At 47.6% G+C, this 19339-nt stretch overlaps 1 protein-coding gene across 2 annotated transcripts in view; it reads right to left on the bottom strand.

Annotated features, from left to right (window-relative positions):
• Positions 1-413: 413 nt before the first annotated feature.
• ergic3 (ERGIC and golgi 3) overlaps positions 414-19339 on the bottom strand; it is a 71795-nt gene continuing 52869 nt past the window's right edge. For both annotated transcript variants that reach the window (XM_087994662.1, XM_087994663.1), the window contains 4 exons: positions 11009-11073; positions 8731-8867; positions 8439-8494; positions 414-2490 (listed from right to left, as the gene is read on the bottom strand). In XM_087994662.1, the coding sequence (XP_087850788.1) occupies positions 2411-2490; positions 8439-8494; positions 8731-8867; positions 11009-11073 (338 nt within the window). In that variant the 3' untranslated portion in view covers positions 414-2410. The remainder of the gene's footprint in view (positions 2491-8438; positions 8495-8730; positions 8868-11008; positions 11074-19339) is intronic.

Raw genomic sequence — 19339 nt, 5'->3', positions numbered from 1 at the left:
AGGTTATATTTTCAATGGCGTGACTGCACAGCTGGGTAACACCAGCTCAGAGCAATGGAGCAATAAATTGGATTCTTGGCATCACTTTAAACAAGCATTCCCAGTCATCTTTCCAATTCCATCAACCAAGATCCCAAACTTTTACTGACATTTATGCAGGAAAGCAAACAGTTTATCCAAGTCAATGGCTGTTAGTTACTCATGGAGCTCCTCCCTTGTCTATCTCCTACTCTCAGCTCCTCTCATTTGTCCCATATTTCAATCAAAGGTATAATGGTGGCCTCACCATCTTTATTACTCACACCATCTTTGGAAACTTGGAGAACCAACTCTTTCAAAATATTATCTTATTCTTACTTGCATTTTTTTATTTAGTCAATAATTTCAAAACAAACAAAACTGAAAATTAAATCTGATTTTTTAGTTTGATTTAATTTTCCCACAAAGACAATCTTTATTTCATTTATCTTCACTTTAACATCATGAATGGAAGGAGATAGGGACAGGCTGAGTACCATCGCGGGGACTGTCCCCCTCTCCAGACCCTCCATCGCGGGGACTATCCCCCTCCCCAGACCCTCCATCGCGGGGACTGTCCCCCTTCCCAGACCCTCCATCGCGTGGACTGTCCCCCTCCCCAGACCCTCCATCGTGGGGACTGTCCCCCTCCCCAGACCCTCCATCGCGGGGACTGTCCCCCTCCCCAGACCCTCCATCGCGGGGACTGTCCCCCTCCCCAGACCCTCCATTGCGGGGACTGTCCCCCTCTCCAGACCCTCCAACTTCCCCCTCTCGAGACCCTCCATCGCGGGGACTGTCCCCCTCTCCAGACCCTCCATCGCAGGGACTGCCCCCCTCTCCAGACCCTCCATCACAGGGACTGTCCCCCTGATCACTGCATCACTGGGATTCCCCACTTCCTTTAGCACAGTAGCTGCTGTACCCACACTCTGTTCCTTCATATCCTTTTCCAGCCCACCACCTCCAAAAAGTCCCTCCGACCCTCATCTGGCTTCTTCCTTTTCTAGCACTTCTCTACTCCCTCCGTGTCTAGTCACAGCATACCTCATCCCTCTTGTCCCTCCCACCTACACTGTCAGGGTGCTGTACTTATCCCACCTTGCTCTTTCCAAAATCACATGAAGTCCTCTTACAAACTGTTCTTCTATAAGGAGTACCTCAGGTCTCAGACTTACAAAGGCAAAATGTTTGGAGGGGGACTGAAAATGTAAAATCTAAACCCAGAAATCTAAATCTCACACCTAGAGTAAAACCAATTCTATTATCCATGCTCAACATCTCATTCTCACCTCCAGTTATGCACATCGCATTACTCAATGTCCTCTCACCCTGAACAGTCTTAGATTAATGACGATGTCAAGATCCCCACCCACAGAGATCCCAAATCCATAAAGAGCTTCCAATCAGGCACAAACTTCCATGATATTTAGGATTTAGTTCTTGAAACAGAACAACTGCCTGAACTGGAGGGAGAATGTTGTGACTGCTTCTGGGTAATCACAAAGAGAAACCTGTTCACTTTAATAAACAAACATTCAACAGGAAAGGCTTCAATACAGACTTTTCATCAAACAAAAATACCACTGTTAATAATATTGTCAAATTTTAACAATTGGAAATAATGGAGATTTTATTTAAAATTATTCTTTTAGCTCAACTTCAGAAATTGTAATCAGAGAAGGTGCTGTTCAACTGACTAAAGTCCACATCAAACGCTCCCAGGACAGGGACAGCACGGCATTAGATACAGAGTAAAGCTCCCTCTACACTGTCCCAACAAAAACCCCAGAATACATCTTAAAGCAAGTAAAATAGTTCACATCAGGAGCTGACCCTGGTTGGAAGGAAAGCTGTGGTGAAGATGCAGTAGGGGGGCACTGAGGTAGGACAATGGGTCTGTTTCTGTCTCTACAGTCACCAACACAGGAGAAGACTATACCTGAGGCTAATGAGCCCATAAGCAGCTGTGTCTGAACAGAGAAGCTCCTGTTACAGGGAGGACAGAGCTGCCCAAGCTAAATCAATGCTTCTTGCAATTGAGGACTCGGATTGGTTTTAGATGAAAATTAAGGGAGGGGAAGTGTTGGGAGAGATGGGTCAGGAAGCAAGAGGATTTAGGGAGGAAGATTGTGAGGATTCACCTTTAGAGATCAAGATCACAAACACATAAAAACCTGCTCACCACATTTTATAAATTAAATTCCCTTACAAACATCCAGCTTCAGAATCATGTATATGCCAGGCATTATTTCAGTGTGAACAAACTAACTGTAACGGCCTCAATGAAACCTCGCCCAGGTTATCCGACACTTTGCACGAATGATCCTTCTGATACTGAGATATCCAGAGTCAGCGTGTGCACTCAGTCACTTGCTACTAGCCCCTTGCGCTATGCAGCTTTTCCCAGCTCGATCTTCTTCTGTATAGCACGGGCAGAGTGATAGATCAACGAATCAATCAGACTTGCCACTGCAAGAGAGACAGCAGTTATTGGGAGGGAATTATTGGGAGAGACAGCAGTTATCGGGAGAGAGTTATCGGGAGAGACAGCAGTTATTGGGAAGGTAGTACTGCGTACCTGGAATTAAACAATCTCTGAAGGAATGTTAATGCTGCCCATGTGCTCATATACATGTGTGTATATTCAATGTACACAGGAGGTTCCGTAAACAAGGATAGCATTTAGTGCCAATCCCTCATTCCCTTAACGAGGTGGTGATGAGCAGTCTGTGGCTTGCTCAACCATCTCAGAGAGTCCAATTACATTGCAACTTGAAGGCACATATAGGTAAAGTTGGAAGGTTTCTGTTGCTAAATGACATTACTGAATTGAATTGGTTTATCTAAATTAGTTTTATGGTCACTATTACAGAGACCAGCTCTTATTTCCAGATGTAATTAATTATTCAAATGCCAACGTGAGATTTGAACATGTGTTTGCAGTATTAGTGCAGGCGCTTGATTACTAGTGCAGTAACTTAAGCACCATGCTGTCTTGGCCTGTGATACTGCGTGAGCATGAATGTAAAGTAAGTGAGGCGTAAGCAGACACCATATGTGTATGCATGTAAAAGTGAGCAAAGGGGTGTGAGAGTGCAAGAGGGTGAGAGCACGCGAGGGAGTGGGAGAGAAAGTGAGATGGTGTGAAGGTGTAGAGTGCCTCATCTTCCCTCTAGGAACCCTCCAACCACACGGGATGAATGCAGATTTCTCCAGCTTCCTCATTTCCCCTCCCCCCACCTTATCTCAGTCCCAACCCTCGGACTCAGCACCGCCTTCTTGATCTGCAATCTTCTTCCCGACCTCTCCGCCCCCATCCCCTCTCCGGCCTATCACCCTCACCTTAACCTCCTTCCACCTATCGTATTCCCACTGCCCCTCCCCCAAGTCCCTCCTCCCTACCTTTTATCTTAGCCTGCTTGGCACACCCTCCTCATTCCTGAAGAAGGGCTTATGCCCGAAACGTCGATTCTCCTGTTCCTTGGATGCTGCCTGACCTGCTGCGCTTTTCCAGCAACACATTTTTCAGCAGTAGAACAGTACAGCAGAGTACTGTTGGCCCTCGATGTTGTGCTGGTCCTTAATCCTACTCTAAGATCAAAGTTGAAACTTTATTGCTGGAACAGCACAGCAGGTCAGGCAGCATCCAGGGAACAGGAGATTCGACGTTTCGGGCACAGGCCCTTCTTCAGGAATTCCTGAAGAAGGGCCTGTGCCCGAAACGTCGAATCTCCTGTTCCCTGGATGCTGCCTGACCTGCTGTGCTGTTCCAGCAATAAAGTTTCAACTTTGATCTCCAGCATCTGCAGACCTCACTTTCTCCTACTCTAAGATCAAACTAACCTACACACCCTTCATTGTACTATCTTCGATATCCCCATCCAAGAGTCACAAAAATGTCTCTCATGTATCTGACTCTACTCCCACCGTTGCCAGTGCATTCCACGCACCCATCACTCTGTGTAAAGAACCTGCCTCTGACATCTCCCCTAAACCTTCCTCCAATCACCTTAAAATTATGCCCCCACATGATAGACATTTTCGCTATGGGAACCAGTCTCTGTCTATCCACTCTATCTATGCCTCTCATCATATTGTACACCTCTATCAAGTCACCTCTCAGCTTTCTTTGCTCCAGTGAGAAAAGCCCTCGCTCCCTCAACCTTTCTTCATAACACATGCCCTCCAGTCCAGGCAGCAGCCTGGGAAATCTCCTCTGCACCCTTTCTAAAGTTTCCACATCTTTCCTGTAATGAGGCAACCAGAAATGAACACAATATTCCAGGTGTGGTGTAACCAGGGATCTATAGAGCTGCAGCATAACCTCGTGGCTCTTAAACTCAATCCCCCGCTAATGAAAGCCAACATACCATACGCCTTCTTAACAATCTTATCAACCTGGGTGGCAACTTTGAGGGATCTTTAGACATGGACCCCCAAGATCCCTCTGTTACTCCACACTGCCAAGAATCCTGTCTTTAACCCTGTATTCTGCATTCAAATTCGACCTTCCAAAGTGAATCACTTCACACTGTTCCAGGTTGAATTCCATCTGCCACGTCTCAGCCCAGCTCTGCATCCTGTCAATGTCCCATTGCAAACTACAACAGCCCTCCACACTATTTACCACTCCACCAACCTTTGTGTCATCGGCAAACTTACTAACCCATCCTTCCACTTCCTCAGCCAAGTCATTTATAAAAATCACAAATAGTAGAGGTCCCAGAACTGATCCTGTGGAATACCACTAGTCACCGAGCTCCACGCTGAATACCTTACATCTAACACCACCCTCTGTCTTCTGTGTGCCAGCCAATTCTGTATCCAGACAGCCAGATATCCCTGTATCCCATGCCTCCTTACTTTCTGAATTAGCCTACCATGGGGAACCTTATCAAAAGCCTTGCTAAAATCCATGTACACCACATCCACTGCTCGACCTTCATCAACGTGTTTTGTCACATCCTCAAAGAATTCAATAAGGCTTGTGAGGTATGACCTGCCCCTCACAAAGCCATGCTGACTATCTCTAATCAAACTGTGGTTTTCCAAGTAATCATAAATTATGTCTCTCAGAATTCTCTTCAATAATTTGCCCACTATTGACGTAAGACTGACTGGTCTGTAATTCTAAGAATTAGCCATATTCCCTTTCTCGAATAAGGGAATAACATTTGCCACCCTTCAATCATCTGGTACTACTCCAGTGGACAGTGAGGACACAAAGATCATTGCCAAAGGCGTAACAATGCCTTCGCTCGCTTCCTATTGTAACCTTGGGTATATACCATCCGGAGCAGAGGATTTATCTTTCCTTATGTTTTTCAAAAGTTTCAGCACATCCTCCTTCCTCACATTGACCTGTTCGAGCATATCAGTCTGTTTCACGCTGTCCTCAGAAACATCAAAATCCCTCTCACTAGTGAATATTGATGCAAAGTATTCATTAAGGACCTCCCCTACCTCCTCCAACTCCAGGCGCAATTATCTCCACTGCCCCTGATCTTCCTTACCCTCACACTGGCCATCCTCTTGTTCCTCACATAAGTGTAGAATGCTTTAGGGTTTTCCTTAATCCTACCTGCTAAAGCTTTCTCATGCCCCCTTGTAGCTCTCTTCACTCCATTTTTCAGTTCCTTCCTGTCTACCTTGTAACTCTCTAAAGCCCTGTCTGATACTTACCTCTTCAACCCCAAGTAAGCTTCCTTCATCCTCTTGACTAGAAGTTCCACATCCCTTGTCACCCAAGATTCTTTCTTGCCTTGGTGGGACAAACCTATCCAGCACTATCAGCAGGTGCTTCCGAAATAACCTCCACATTTCCATTGTGCATTTCCCTGAGAACATCTGGCATTCCCAGTTTAGGTGCCCCAGATCCTGTCTAGTTGCATTGTAATTCCCCCTTAATTAAATGCTTTCCCATACCGTCTGCTCCCAACCCTCTCCAGGAGTATAGTAAAGGTCACAAAATTGTGATCACTATCACCGAAATGCTCTCCCATCTGATATCTGGCATTGTTCGTCGCCAAGCACCAAATCCAATACGGCCTCCCCTCTAATCGGCCTATCTACACACTGAGTCAGGAACCCTTCTTGGACACACCTGACAAAGATATTCCATCCAAACTATTTGAACTAAGGAGGTTCCAATCAATATTAGGGAAGTTAAAGTCACCCATGACAACAACCCTGTTACTTCTGCACCTTTCCAAAACCTGCCTCCAATCTGCTCTTCTGTGTCTCTGTTGCTACTGGGGGGTCTGTAGAAAATTGCCAATAAAGTGACTGCTCCTTTCCAGTTTCGGATTTCAACCCATTCTGACTCTGTCGACAAACCCTCCTCGATGACCTCCCTTTCTGCTGCTGTGATACAATCCCTGATTACCAATGCCTCTCCTCCACCCCTTTTACCTTCCCTCCTATTTTCTTTTGAAACATCTAAACCCTGGAACATCCAACAATCATTCCTGCCCCCGTGATATCCAAGTCTCTGTAATGGCCACAACATCATAGTTCCAAGTACTGATCCATGCTCCGAATTCATTACCCTTATTTCTGATATTTCTTGCATTAAAATTGACACACTTCAACCCATCACACTGAGTGCATTTTTGCCCTATCAAGTGCCTATCCCTCCTCACAAGCTCTCTGCACACTGTGTCTGGCTGTTCATTACCTACTCCATCATCTGATCCATAACTCCAGTTCCCACCCCCCTACCAATCTGGCTTGAACCCTCCTGAAGAGCTTGAGCAAACCTCCCAACCAGGATATTGGTGCCCCTACCATTCAGGTGCAACTCATTGTTCTTGTACAGGTCCCATCTTCCCTAGAAGGTATCCCAATGATCCCCATATCTAAATCTCCCTCCTTCACCAGCCCTGCCAGCCACATGTTCATCTGCACTCGCCCTCTGTTCCTAGCCTCACTAGCCTGTGGCACTGGTGACAATCCTGAGATTACTACTCTGCTCGTCCTGCCTTCCAGCTTTCAACTTAACTCCCTACATTCTCTTTTCAGATCCTCCTCCCTTTCCCTGTCTATGTGATTGGTATCTATGTGTACCATGACTTCTGGTTGCTCTCCCCTCCCTCTTAAGAGAGCAAGAGGGTGTGAATGAATAAGCAATAGAAAGCACACAAGCAAATGTTTGAGAGTGAGTGAGGGGGGAGGCAGCACATAAAGGGGAGGGAGCAAGTGAGGGAGGGATTGTTGTTGACAGTGAGTGTGCGCACGCGAGACAGTTTGTGTATGAATATGTGAATTTTTGTGCAAGTGAATGTGTGTGAGAGAGACAGTGTGTGAGTCAAATTGTTCGAGAAAAATGATAGAGAGAGTACATGTGACAGTGACAGAAAGAGAGAGGGTGTGTATATGCACAGGTAATTGAACGCGAGTACATTAATACAAGTGTGTAAGAGTTTGAGCATCTGTATCTTTCTGAATAAGTTTGAGTATATCCTCGTGCCAATGAGCATGTGACAGTGCCAACTGTCCAAGGCATCATAGCCAAGCCTGTATTCAAATGAGGCTTTTCTTCATGTGAGTTCCTGGATTGAGACCAGCAGGACAGATTGGGTCAAGGGCACTGAAGGTAACTTTAGCAGCTTTACCATGCAGGCAATTAAAGCTGTGCAAACCTGGACAGCTCTGATCTGAATCTTTCAAACTGAGTAGCTCACAAACTAGGGGGCAGTCTGGGCATTTTAAGTGCTCTGAATGTTCATTGACGGTCATTAAAATTCGTTAAAGAATTGGTGAAAACATTTTAAGATGGTTTTCAGACCTGTTGATTTTTCCCTCAAACCTTAACAAAGGGGAATTCATGTCTAGTGCTTACTTCCCAGCACCTCTTTGGTGTAGCTCATGCATGACTGGAGCAGCCCTTGGGCTGCATTGAGCTAACAGAGTACTGTTGTATGAGAGTATGTATCAGAACCCATGATGGGTCATAGAATCCCTACAGTGTGGAAACAGGCCCTTTGGTCCAACAGGTCCACACCAACCTTTCCAAGAGTAACCCACCCAGACCCACTCCTCTACCTAATGATCCTATATTTGCCCCTGACTAATGACCTAACGCACACATCCCTAAACATTATGGGCAATTTAGCATGGCCAATTCACCTAACCTGCACATCTTTGGACTGCGGGAGGAAACTGGAGCACCTGGAGGAAACCTACGCAGACACGGGGAGAATATGCAAACTCCACACAGGCAGTCGCCCGAGATTGCAATCGAACCCGGTCCCCTGGCGCTGTGAGGCAGCAGTGCTAACCACTGAGTCACTGATCACTGAGGTATTCAGACACAGAAACCTGATTCCAGACTGCTGTTCACCATCTGACCATATAAGGACAAACAGCACACACACAAGATCTGTATTGAACTTAAAAAACAGTCCCACTGTTATTACCTGTAAATACTCCTCCGATGATGGCACAGACTCCAGTGAGAAAGTGTGTGAATGATCTGTAAGACAACAACCACAAACTGGTTCAGTGCTGTACTCAGCATTGCAATATTGACGATATCAGCATTAAGTTCAGTATTGCACTTGCATCTCAGAATGTGTCAGTATTGAACAGTTTCAGCTCAAAGACCAAATCAAATGTTTTCAGTATTTACTCAACATTAAAAAAAAGCCTGATATTCAATTTGCACAGGCTGCAGCTCGACACAACAAATACTGTGTGGATTTTATATACCTGTGTTTCTCTGTAAATTTTACCATCATTGGAGATAGCTCATAAAGCACAAAGACGCCTGGGAGCCCCTGGTCCCCGATCAGCCCATTCGCAACCTTCTCATGCCGTGTGACTGAAAACTGATTTGTCCTCACCACCTGGAATGCAGAAAAGTGGCTCAGTCAGGACACAGAGCTAAAGAGGTGGCTGAATCAATGCAGCTCGGAACATCACAGCCAGTGGCAATTCGCAGGCTGCAGGCTAACCAGCCCAAAGACAGCATAGGCACTGGATGACATCGTGCGTACTAAGATCCTCTGGACTTAGGAACACATGTTCAAACTCACACAGGATCAAAGTCAACCCATTACACATTATAGTGACTGGAGAAAATGTGGCAGCACGCTGTGTGAGAGTGACTGTCATGAGAGACAAGGAATTAGGGATGGAAGAATGGGACTGAGAACACAGATGGAGCTCACGGAATAAAATACACTTGAAAATGAGACACAAAGCAAAACATTTGAGCGAATAAGGATCAGTACAGTGGGAATGCAACACCATCACAGACTACAACAAATAGGGGTAGGGCATTTGGCCCCTCAAGCCTGCTCCACCATTCATTGGATCGTGGTGAATCTGACATTTCTCACATCCACTTTTCTTGTAACTCTTGATTTTACAACTGATCATGAATCTACCTGTCTCTGCCTTGAATATACATAATGCCTCAGTCCCCAAACCCTGACAGTTTGAACCAGTTTAATCTTTCTCACAGGACAATCCCTCCATCCTTGTGAACCTTTTCTGAACTGCCTCCAATGAAGTGATTACTTTCCTTATATAAGGGCATCAGAACTGCTCACAGTACTCTAGCTGTGGTCCCCCCAGCAGCTTGTACAGTTGCAGTAAGGCTTCCCTACTCTTATACTCCCAACCCCTTGAAATAAGGAGTAACATTTCATTAGCCTTCCTAATTACCTGCTGCACCCTGTGGCCTTTCATGTTTTGTGCTCAAGTTCCCCCAAGTCCCTTAGTGTTACAGCTTTCTGCAGTTTCTCCCCATTTAAATAATATTCTGTTCTTTTGTTCTCCCTTCCAAAATGAACTTCACATTTTTCCACATTATACTCCATTTGTTGATTTTTTGCCCATTTACTTCTCCAACCAATAGTTCTTATCCCTCTCACAAACTGTCTTTCCACCTGTTTTGTGTCATCTGCAAATTCATTAAATTCATCCAAGTCATTAAATTTTACAGATCCCTATGGAACCCCAATGGTAGAGGTTGCCAAATTGAAAAAGAGCTCCATATCCCCTAATGCGGTTTCCTGCCGATGAGCCAAATCTCTATCCACGTCAATATACTACCTCCATGTGGGCTCTTATCTTATGACTTAATCTCTTGTGAGATACCTCATTATGTGCCTTCTGAAAGTCCAATACAACACATCTACTGGTTCCGCTGTATCCACTCTGGTTGATAAACTTTAATAAATTAGTTAGGCATGATGTCTCCTTCATGAGGCCATGCTGGATTATGATTTTCCAAATGTTCTGCTATTATTTCTTAAAAATTGATTCCAATGCTTTTCCAACAAAATATGTTAGGCTTTACACTTATCAGCCGATAGTTACCTGTTATTTGCTTCCTTCCCTAACCAGAGGGTCAGTGCAGAGGGAGCACCACACTGTCAGAGGGTGCACCACACTGTCAGAGGGTCAGTGCAGAGGGAGCACCACACTGTCAGAGGGAGCACCATACTGTCAGAGGGTCAGCGCAGAGGGAGCATCATACTGTCGGAGGGTCAGTACTGAGGGAGTACCGCACTGTCAGAGGGTCAGTACTGATGGAGCACCACCCTGTCGGAGGGTCAGTACTGAGGGAGTACCGCACTGTCAGAGGGTCAGTACTGATGGAGCACCACCCTGTCGGAGGGTCAGTACTGAGGGAGTACCGCACTGTCAGAGGGTCAGTACTGATGGAGCACCACCCTGTCGGAGGGTCAGTGTAGAGGGAATACCACGCTGTCAGAGGGTCAGTGCAGAGGGAGTACTGCGCTGTCAGAGGGTCAGTGCAGAGGGAGCACCGCATTGTTGGAGGGTTGATGCAGAGAGAGTACTGCACTGTTGGAGGGTCAGTACTGAGGGAGTGCTGCCCTGTTGGAGGATTAGTACAGAGGGAGTGGGCACTGTCAGAGGGTCAGTTCTGAAAGAGTGCTGTGGATTTTGGATTAGATATTAATTTGACGCCCCATCTGATATAAAGTACAGAATGAGAGAAGAAGCTGGAACTCACCTCACCATCCAACTTCACATAAATTGTTGGGACAATTTTCACAAAGTACTGGAACATCATGGAAGCTAAAAAAAAAGGAGCAAAATTAAATGTTGTTTTACAATCAGCAACTTACTCTTCTGATCCTAGGGCAGACCAAAAGAAAATTCAACAAATAATTGTCACATAAATTTCTTACAAACTGTTTCCTTAAATGTTTGTGTCATCCTGGACACGAGAATGGAGCGGAACGTCACTGAATTCCATGAGAAAGGGAAAACTGGGAATACTGTCTGGGCAATTCCTGACTGCTCACACTACAGTAACATCTGAAAGGTCACAGTAACTGGCACTGACCTTAACATACTCACCTTGTAGCAACTGATGTCAGAGAATTCAGTGAAGAGTGAAAAACATGAAAACTGAAAATTGATTGTCAACGTTTCACATCAAAAGTCAGGAATCTAATGTTGCCACATTCATACTCAGGTTCGCAACAAATTGTATTTAATGGCACCTTTAATAAAGCAATGGTGTCAAGATGATTCAAATTCTGGTGGGGACAGGAGAAGCACAGCAGTTCGGGAAGCATCCGAAGAATAGGAGAATCGACGTTTGACTAGATTAGGTTAGATTCCTTACAGTTTGGAAACAGGCCCTTCGGCCCAACAAGTCCACACCGACCCTCTGAAGAGTAACCCACCTAGACCCATTCCCCTATCCTATATGTACCCCTGACTAACATGCTGGGCAATTTAGCATGACCAATTCACCTGACCTGCACATCTTTGGACTGTGGGAGGAAACCGGAGCACCCGGAGGAAACCCACGCAGACACGGGGAGAACATGCAAACTCCACACAGACAGTCGCCTGAGGCGGGAATCAAACCCAGGTCCCTGGCGCTGTGAGGCAGCAGTGCAAACCACTGAGGCACCGTGCCACCTTCTGATGAAGGGCATTTGCTTGAAATATCAATTCTCCAGCTCCTCGGATGCTGCCTGACCTGCTGTGTTTTTCCAACACCACACTCTTGACTCTGATCTCCAGCATCTGCAGTCCTCACTTTCTCTGGTGGGGACAGGTTGTTGCTGTAATGTAGCAGAGGGTTGAGTGGAAAATGACATTGGTCAACTTGAAGAAAAATTAATTAACTAGCGGAGAGCTGACTTCAATGGAGCCAGCACAGAGCTGGAATGGAGAGACAGGAATCAGAGGTTGGCAGGAAAGACAGTGGCGAACAATGGGCTACCTTGAATGAGGAGACTGTTCAGCACAGTCAAAAGGGATAGGTAGGTCAAACAATTTAAGATTTCTTATGGTGAAGGAGGAGACTGAAAAAAAGAAAAAGAAGAAAAGGTGTGTTTCTGACAGGTACCTAGTGGTAAATAATATTGAGAACCAAAAGGAAACAGAAGGTTCAGAAGACAGGTGAAAAAGCAAAAAGGAATTATGAAAAAAAACCTGGACGCGAGCATAAAACAATCCCAAAGTTTTCTGTAAGCACATTAACAGTAAAAGGACAGCAAATGGAGAAGTAGGCACTAAAACTGGGACTTAGACTTGGAGGAAAAAGGCATAACTGAGGTGTTAAATGAATACTTTGCATCGATCTTTACCCATGAGGCAGATGCTGCCCGGTCATAGTGACAGTGGCAATATTTCAGTCACGAAAAGGGTTTAAAATTAATTAGAAGGAGGTACTGGAGAAGCTCTCAGATCTCAACTGGAGTGTCGTCACACTTTAGGAATTAGGTGAATGCATTGGAGACAGTGCAGAAGAGATTTATGGAAATAGTCGTAAGCATGGGACAAGCGGAGGTGGATACTGCAGATTAGGGTCAAGATTAGAGTGGTGCTGGAAAAGCACAGCAGGTCAGGCAGCAACCGAGGAGCAGGAACATTAATGTTTCGGGCAAAAGCCCTTCATCAGGAATGAGAGAAGCATTCCTGATGAAGGGTTTTTGCCCGAAACATTGATTTTCCTGCTTCTCGGATGCTGCCTCATTTGCTGTGCTTTTCCAGCACCACTCTGATCCTGACTCCAAACCTGGGACATTTCAGACAGTGGGATAGAATAGAGGTTGGGATTGTACTCCTTGAAGAGAATAAGGCCAAGGGGACATTTGACAAAAGATTGAAATATCATGATGGGTCGACACAGAAAGAACAATGCTCTCTCTGTCACAGAATTGGTGGGGACAGGTCTGTCACTGTATAAAACTGGGATACTAGTGGGGACAGGTCTGTTGCTGTCTGACACTGGGGCACAGGTCTATCACTGTATAACACAGGGGTACAGTACAGGGGTGGGGACAGGTCTGCCACTGTACAACATGGGGGTACAGTACTGGTGGGGACAGGTCTGTCACTGTGTAATACTGGGGTACAGTACTGGTGGGGACAGGTCTGCCACTGTACAACATGGGGGTACAGTACTGGTGGGGACAGGTCTGTCACTGTACAACACGGGGGTACAGTAATGGGGTGGGGACAGGTCTGCCACTGTATAACACTGGGGTACAGTACTGGTGGGGACAGGTCTGTCACTGTATAACACTGGGGTACAGTACTGGTGGGGACAGGTCTGTCACTGTATAACACTGGGATACAGTACTGGTGGGGACAGGTCTGTCACTGTATAACACTGGGGTACAGTACTGGTGGGGACAGGTCTGTCACTGTATAACACTGCGGTACAGTACTGGTGGGGACAGGTCTGTCACTGTATAACACTGGGGGTACAGTACAGGTGGGGATAGGTCTATCGCTGTATAACACTGGGGTACAGTACTGGTAAGGACAGGTGTGTCACTGCGTAACACTGGAGTACAGTACTGGTGAGGACAGGTGTGTCACTGTATAACGCTGGGGTACTGTACTGGTGAGGACTGGTGTGTCACTGGATAACGCTGGGTACAGTACTGGTGTGGACGGGTCTGTCTCTGTATAACACTGGGGTACTGTACTGGTGGGGACTGGTCTGTCTCTGTATAACACAGGGGAAAAGTACTGATGGGGACAGGTCTGTCCCTGTATAACGCTGGGGTACAGTACTGGTGGGGACAGGTCTGTCACTGTATAACGCTGGGGTACAGTACCGGTGAGGACAGGTCTGTCACGGTGTTACACTGGGTTACAGTACTGGTGAGGATAGATGTGTCACTGTATAACACTGGGGTACAGTACAGGTAAGGACAAGTTTGTCACTGTATAACACTGGGTTACAGTACTGGTGGGGACAGGTCTGTCCCTGTATAACACTGGGGTACAGTACTGGTAAGGACAGGTGTGTCACTGCATAACACTGGGGTACAGTACTGGTGGGGACAGGTCTGTCACTGTATAACACTGTGGTACAGTACTGGTGGGGACAGGTGTGTCAGTGTATAACACTGGGGTACAGTACTGGAGGGGACAGGTCTGTCACTGTATAACACTGGGGTACAGTACTGGTGAGGACAGGTCTGTCACTGTAAAACACTGGGGTACAGTACCGGTGAGGACAGGTCTGTCACTGTATAACACTGGGGTACAATACTGGTGGGGGACAGGTGTGTCACTGTATAACACTGGGGTACAGTACTGGTGGGGACAGGTCTGTCACTGTAAAACACTGGGGTACAGTACCGGTGAGGACAGGTCTGTCACTGTATAACACTGGGGTACAGTACTGGTGGGGGACAGGTGTGTCACTGTATAACACTGGGATACAGTACTGGTGGGGACAGGTCTGACACTGTATAACACTGGGGTACAGTACTGGTGAGGGAAGGGTCTGTCAATGTCATACAGGGACACACCTGTCCTCACCGGTACTGTACCCCAGTGTTTTACAGTGACAGACCTGTCCTCACCAGTACTGTACCCCAGTGTTATACAGGGACACACCTGTCCCCACCAATACTGTATCCCAGTGCTATACAGGGACACACCTGTCCCCACCAATACTGTACCCCAGTGTTATACAGTGACAGACCAGTCCCCACCAGTACTGTATCCCAGTGTTATACAGTGACACACCTGTCCCCCACCAGTACTGTACCCCAGTGTTATACAGTGACAGACCTGTCCTCACCGGTACTGTACCCCAGTGTTTTACAGTGACAGACCTGTCCTCACCAGTACTGTACCCCAGTGTTATACAGGGACAGACCTGTCCCCACCAGTGCTGTCCCCCAGTGTTATACAGTGAAAGACCTGTCCCCACCAGTACTGTACCCCAATGTATAACACTGGGGAACAGTACGGGTGGGAGACAGGTCTGTCGCTGAATAACACTGGGGTACAGTACTGGTGGGGACCGGCCTGTCCCTGTATAACACTGGGGTACAGTACTGGTGGGGACAGGTCTTTCACTGTATAACAGTGGGGTACAGCACTGGTGGGGACAGGTCTGTCACTGTAAAACACTGGGGTACAGTACCGGTGAGGACAGGTCTGTCACTGTATAACACTGGGGTACAGTACTGGTGGGGACAGGTCTGTCACTGTATAACATTGACAGACCTGTCCCCACCAGTGCTGTACCCCAGTGTTATACAGTGACAGACCTGTCCCCACCAGTACTGTACCCCAGAGTTATACATTGACAGACTCTTCACTCACCAGTACTATACCCTAATGTTACACAGTGACAGACTTGTCCCCACCAGTACTGTACCCCAGTGTTATACAGGGACAGACCTGTCCCCACCAGTGCTGTCCCCCAGTGTTATACAGTGAAAGACCTGTCCCCACCAGTACTGTACCCCAATGTATAACACTGGGGAACAGTACGGGTGGGAGACAGGTCTGTCGCTGAATAACACTGGGGTACAGTACTGGTGGGGACCGGCCTGTCCCTGTATAACACTGGGGTACAGTACTGGTGGGGACAGGTCTTTCACTGTATAACAGTGGGGTACAGCACTGGTGGGGACAGGTCTGTCCCTGTATAACACTGGGGTACAGTACTGGGGAGGACAGGTCTGTCACTGTAAAACACTGGGGTACAGTACCGGTGAGGACAGGTCTGTCACTGTATAACACTGGGGTACAGTACTGGTGGGGACAGGTCTGTCACTGTATAACATTGACAGACCTGTCCCCACCAGTGCTGTACCCCAGTGTTATACAGTGACAGACCTGTCCCCACCAGTACTGTACCCCAGAGTTATACATTGACAGACTCTTCACTCACCAGTACTATACCCTAATGTTACACAGTGACAGATCTGTCCCCACCAGTACTGTACCCCAGTGTTATAGTTACAGACTTGTCCCCACCAGTACTGTACCCCAGTGTTATACAGTGACAGACCCGTCCCCCACCAGTACTGTACCCCAGTGTTATACATTGAAGGACCCTTCCCCCACCGGTACTGTACCCCAGTGTTATACAGTGACAGACCCGTCCCCACCATTACTGTACCCCAGTGTTATACAGTGACACACCTGTCCCCCACCAGTACTGTACCCGGTGTTATACCGTGACACATCTGTCCCCACCAATACTGTACCCGAGTATTATAGTTACAGACTTGTCCCCCACCAGTACTGTACACCAGTGTTATACAGTGACATACCAGCCCCCACCAGTGCTGTACCCCAGTGTTACACAGTGACACACCTGTCCTCACCAGTACTGTACCCCAGGGTTATACAGTGACAGACCGGTCCCCACCAGTACTGTACCCCAGGGTTATACAGGGACAGACCGGTCCCCACCAGTACTGTACCCCAGGGTTATACAGTGACAGATCTGTCCCCACCAGTACTGTACCCCAGTGTTATAGTGACGCACGTGTCCCCACCAGTACTGTACCCCAGTGTTATACAGTGACAGACCTGTCCCCACCAGTGCTGTCCCCTCTGTATAACACTGGGGTACAGTATTGGTGGGGACAGGTCTGTCACTGTATAACACTGGGGTACAGTACTGGTGGGGACAGGTCTGTCCCTGTATAACACTGGGATACAGTACTGGTGGGGACAGGTCTGTCTCTGCATAACGCTGGGATACAGTACTGGTGAGGACAGGTCTGTCTCTGTATAACATTGGGGACAGCACTGGTGGGGACAGGTCTGTCACTGTATAACACTGGGGTACAGTATTGGTGGGGACAGGTCTGTCCCTGTATAACACTGGGGTACAGTACCGGTGGGGACACGTCTGTCCCTGTATAACACTGGGGTACAGTACTGGTGGGGACAGGTCTTTCACTGTATAACATTTGGGTATAGTACTGGTGGGGACGGGTCTGTCTCTGTATAACACTGGGGTACAGTACAGGTGGGGACAGGTCTGTCTCTGCATAACGCTGGGGTACAGTACTGGTGAGGACAGGTCTGTCACTGTATAACACTGGGGTACAGGACTGGTGGGGACAGGTCTGGTGGGGACAGGTCTGTCACTGTATAACACTGGGGTACAGCACTGGTGGGGACCGGTCTGTCCCTGTATAACATTAGGGTATAGTACTGGTGAGGACGGGTCTGTCTCTGTATAACACTGGGGTACAGTACTGGTCGGGACGGGTCTGTCTCTGTCTAACGCTGGGGTACAGTACTGGTCGGGACAGGTCTGTCGCTGAATAACACTAGGGTACAGTACTAGGGACACGTGCGTCACTATAACACTGGGGTACAGTACTGGTGGGGACAGATCTGTCACTGTATAACCCTGGGGTACAGTACTGGTGGGGACCGGTCTGTCCCTGTATAACCCTGGGGTACAGTACTGGTGGGGACCGGTCTGTCTCTGTATAACACTGGAGTACAGTACTGGTGAGGACAGGTGTGTCACTGTATAACACTGGGGTACAGTACTGGTGGGGGCCGGTATGTCACTGTATAACACTGGTGTACAGTACTGGTGGGGGACAAGTCTGTAACTATAATACTCGGGTACAGTATTGGTGGGGACAGATGTGTCACTGTATAACACTGGGGTACAGTACTGGTGGGGGACAGGTGTGTCACTGTATAACACTGGGGTACAGTAATGGTGGGGACGGGTCTGTCACTGTATAACACTGGGGTACAGTACCGGTGGGGGAAGGGTCCTTCAATGTATAACACTGGGGTACAGTACTGGTGGGGGACGGGTCTGTCACTGTATAACACTGGGGTACAGTACTGGTGGGGACAAGTCTGTAACTATAACACTGGGGTACAGTACTGGTGGGGACAAGTCTGTAACTATAACACTGGGGTACAGTACTGGTGGGGACAGATCTGTCACTGTGTAACATTAGGGTATAGTACTGGTGAGTGAAGAGTCTGTCAATGTATAACTCTGGGGTACAGTACTGGTGGGGACAGGTCTGTCACTGTATAACACTGGGGTACAGCACTGGTGGGGACTGGTGTGTCACTATAACACTGGTGTACAGTACTGGTGGGGACAGATCTGTCACTGTATAACACTGGGGTACAGTACTGGTGGGGGCCGGTATGTCACTGTATAACACTGGGGTACAGTACTGGAGAGGACAGGTCTGTCGCTGTATAACACTGGGGTACAGCACTGGTGAGTGAAGAGTCTGTCAATGCATGACACTGGGGAACAGTACTGGTGGGAGACAGGTCTGTCGCTGAATAACACTGGGGTACAGCACTGGTGGGGACTGGTGTGTCACTATAACACTGGTGTACAGTACTGGTGGGGACAGATCTGTCACTGTATAACACTGGGGTACAGTACAAGTGGGGACCGGTGTGTCCCTGTATAACACTCGGGTACTGTACTGGTGGGGGACAAGTCTGTAACTATAACACTCGGGTACAGTATTGGTGGGGACAGATGTGTCACGGTATAACACCGGGTACAGTACTGGTGGGGACAGGTCTGTCCCTGTATAACACTGGGATACAGTCCTGGTGGGGATAGGTCTGTCACTGTATAACACTGGTGTACAGTACTGGTGGGGGACAGGTGTGTCACTGTATAACACTGGGGTACAGTAATGGTGGGGACGGGTCTGTCACTGTACAACACTGGGGCACAGCACTGGTGGGGGAAGGGGCCTTCAATGTATAACACTGGGGTACAGTACTGGTGGGGGACGGGTCTGTCACTGTATAACACTGGGGTACAGTACTGGTGGGGATAGGTCTGTCACTGTATAACACTGGGGTACAGTACTGGTGGGGACAGGTCTGCTACTGTATAACAATGGGGTACATACTGATGGGGACAGGTCTGTCACTGTATAACACTGGGGTACAGTACTGGTGAGGACAGGTGTGTCCCTGTATAACACTGGGATACACTACTGGTGGGGACAGGTGTGTCCCTGTATAAGTTGAAACTTTATTGCTGGAACAGCACAGCAGGTCAGGCAGCATCCAGGGAACAGGAGATTCGACG

The sequence above is a fragment of the Chiloscyllium plagiosum genome, unplaced genomic scaffold (genome assembly GCF_037043375.1).
Source record: "Chiloscyllium plagiosum isolate Xiang-an unplaced genomic scaffold, Cpla_swu_hap1 HiC_scaffold_15, whole genome shotgun sequence".
In the NCBI taxonomy this organism is placed as follows: domain Eukaryota; kingdom Metazoa; phylum Chordata; class Chondrichthyes; order Orectolobiformes; family Hemiscylliidae; genus Chiloscyllium; species Chiloscyllium plagiosum.
This window is presented reverse-complemented; position numbering and strand designations above follow the sequence as displayed.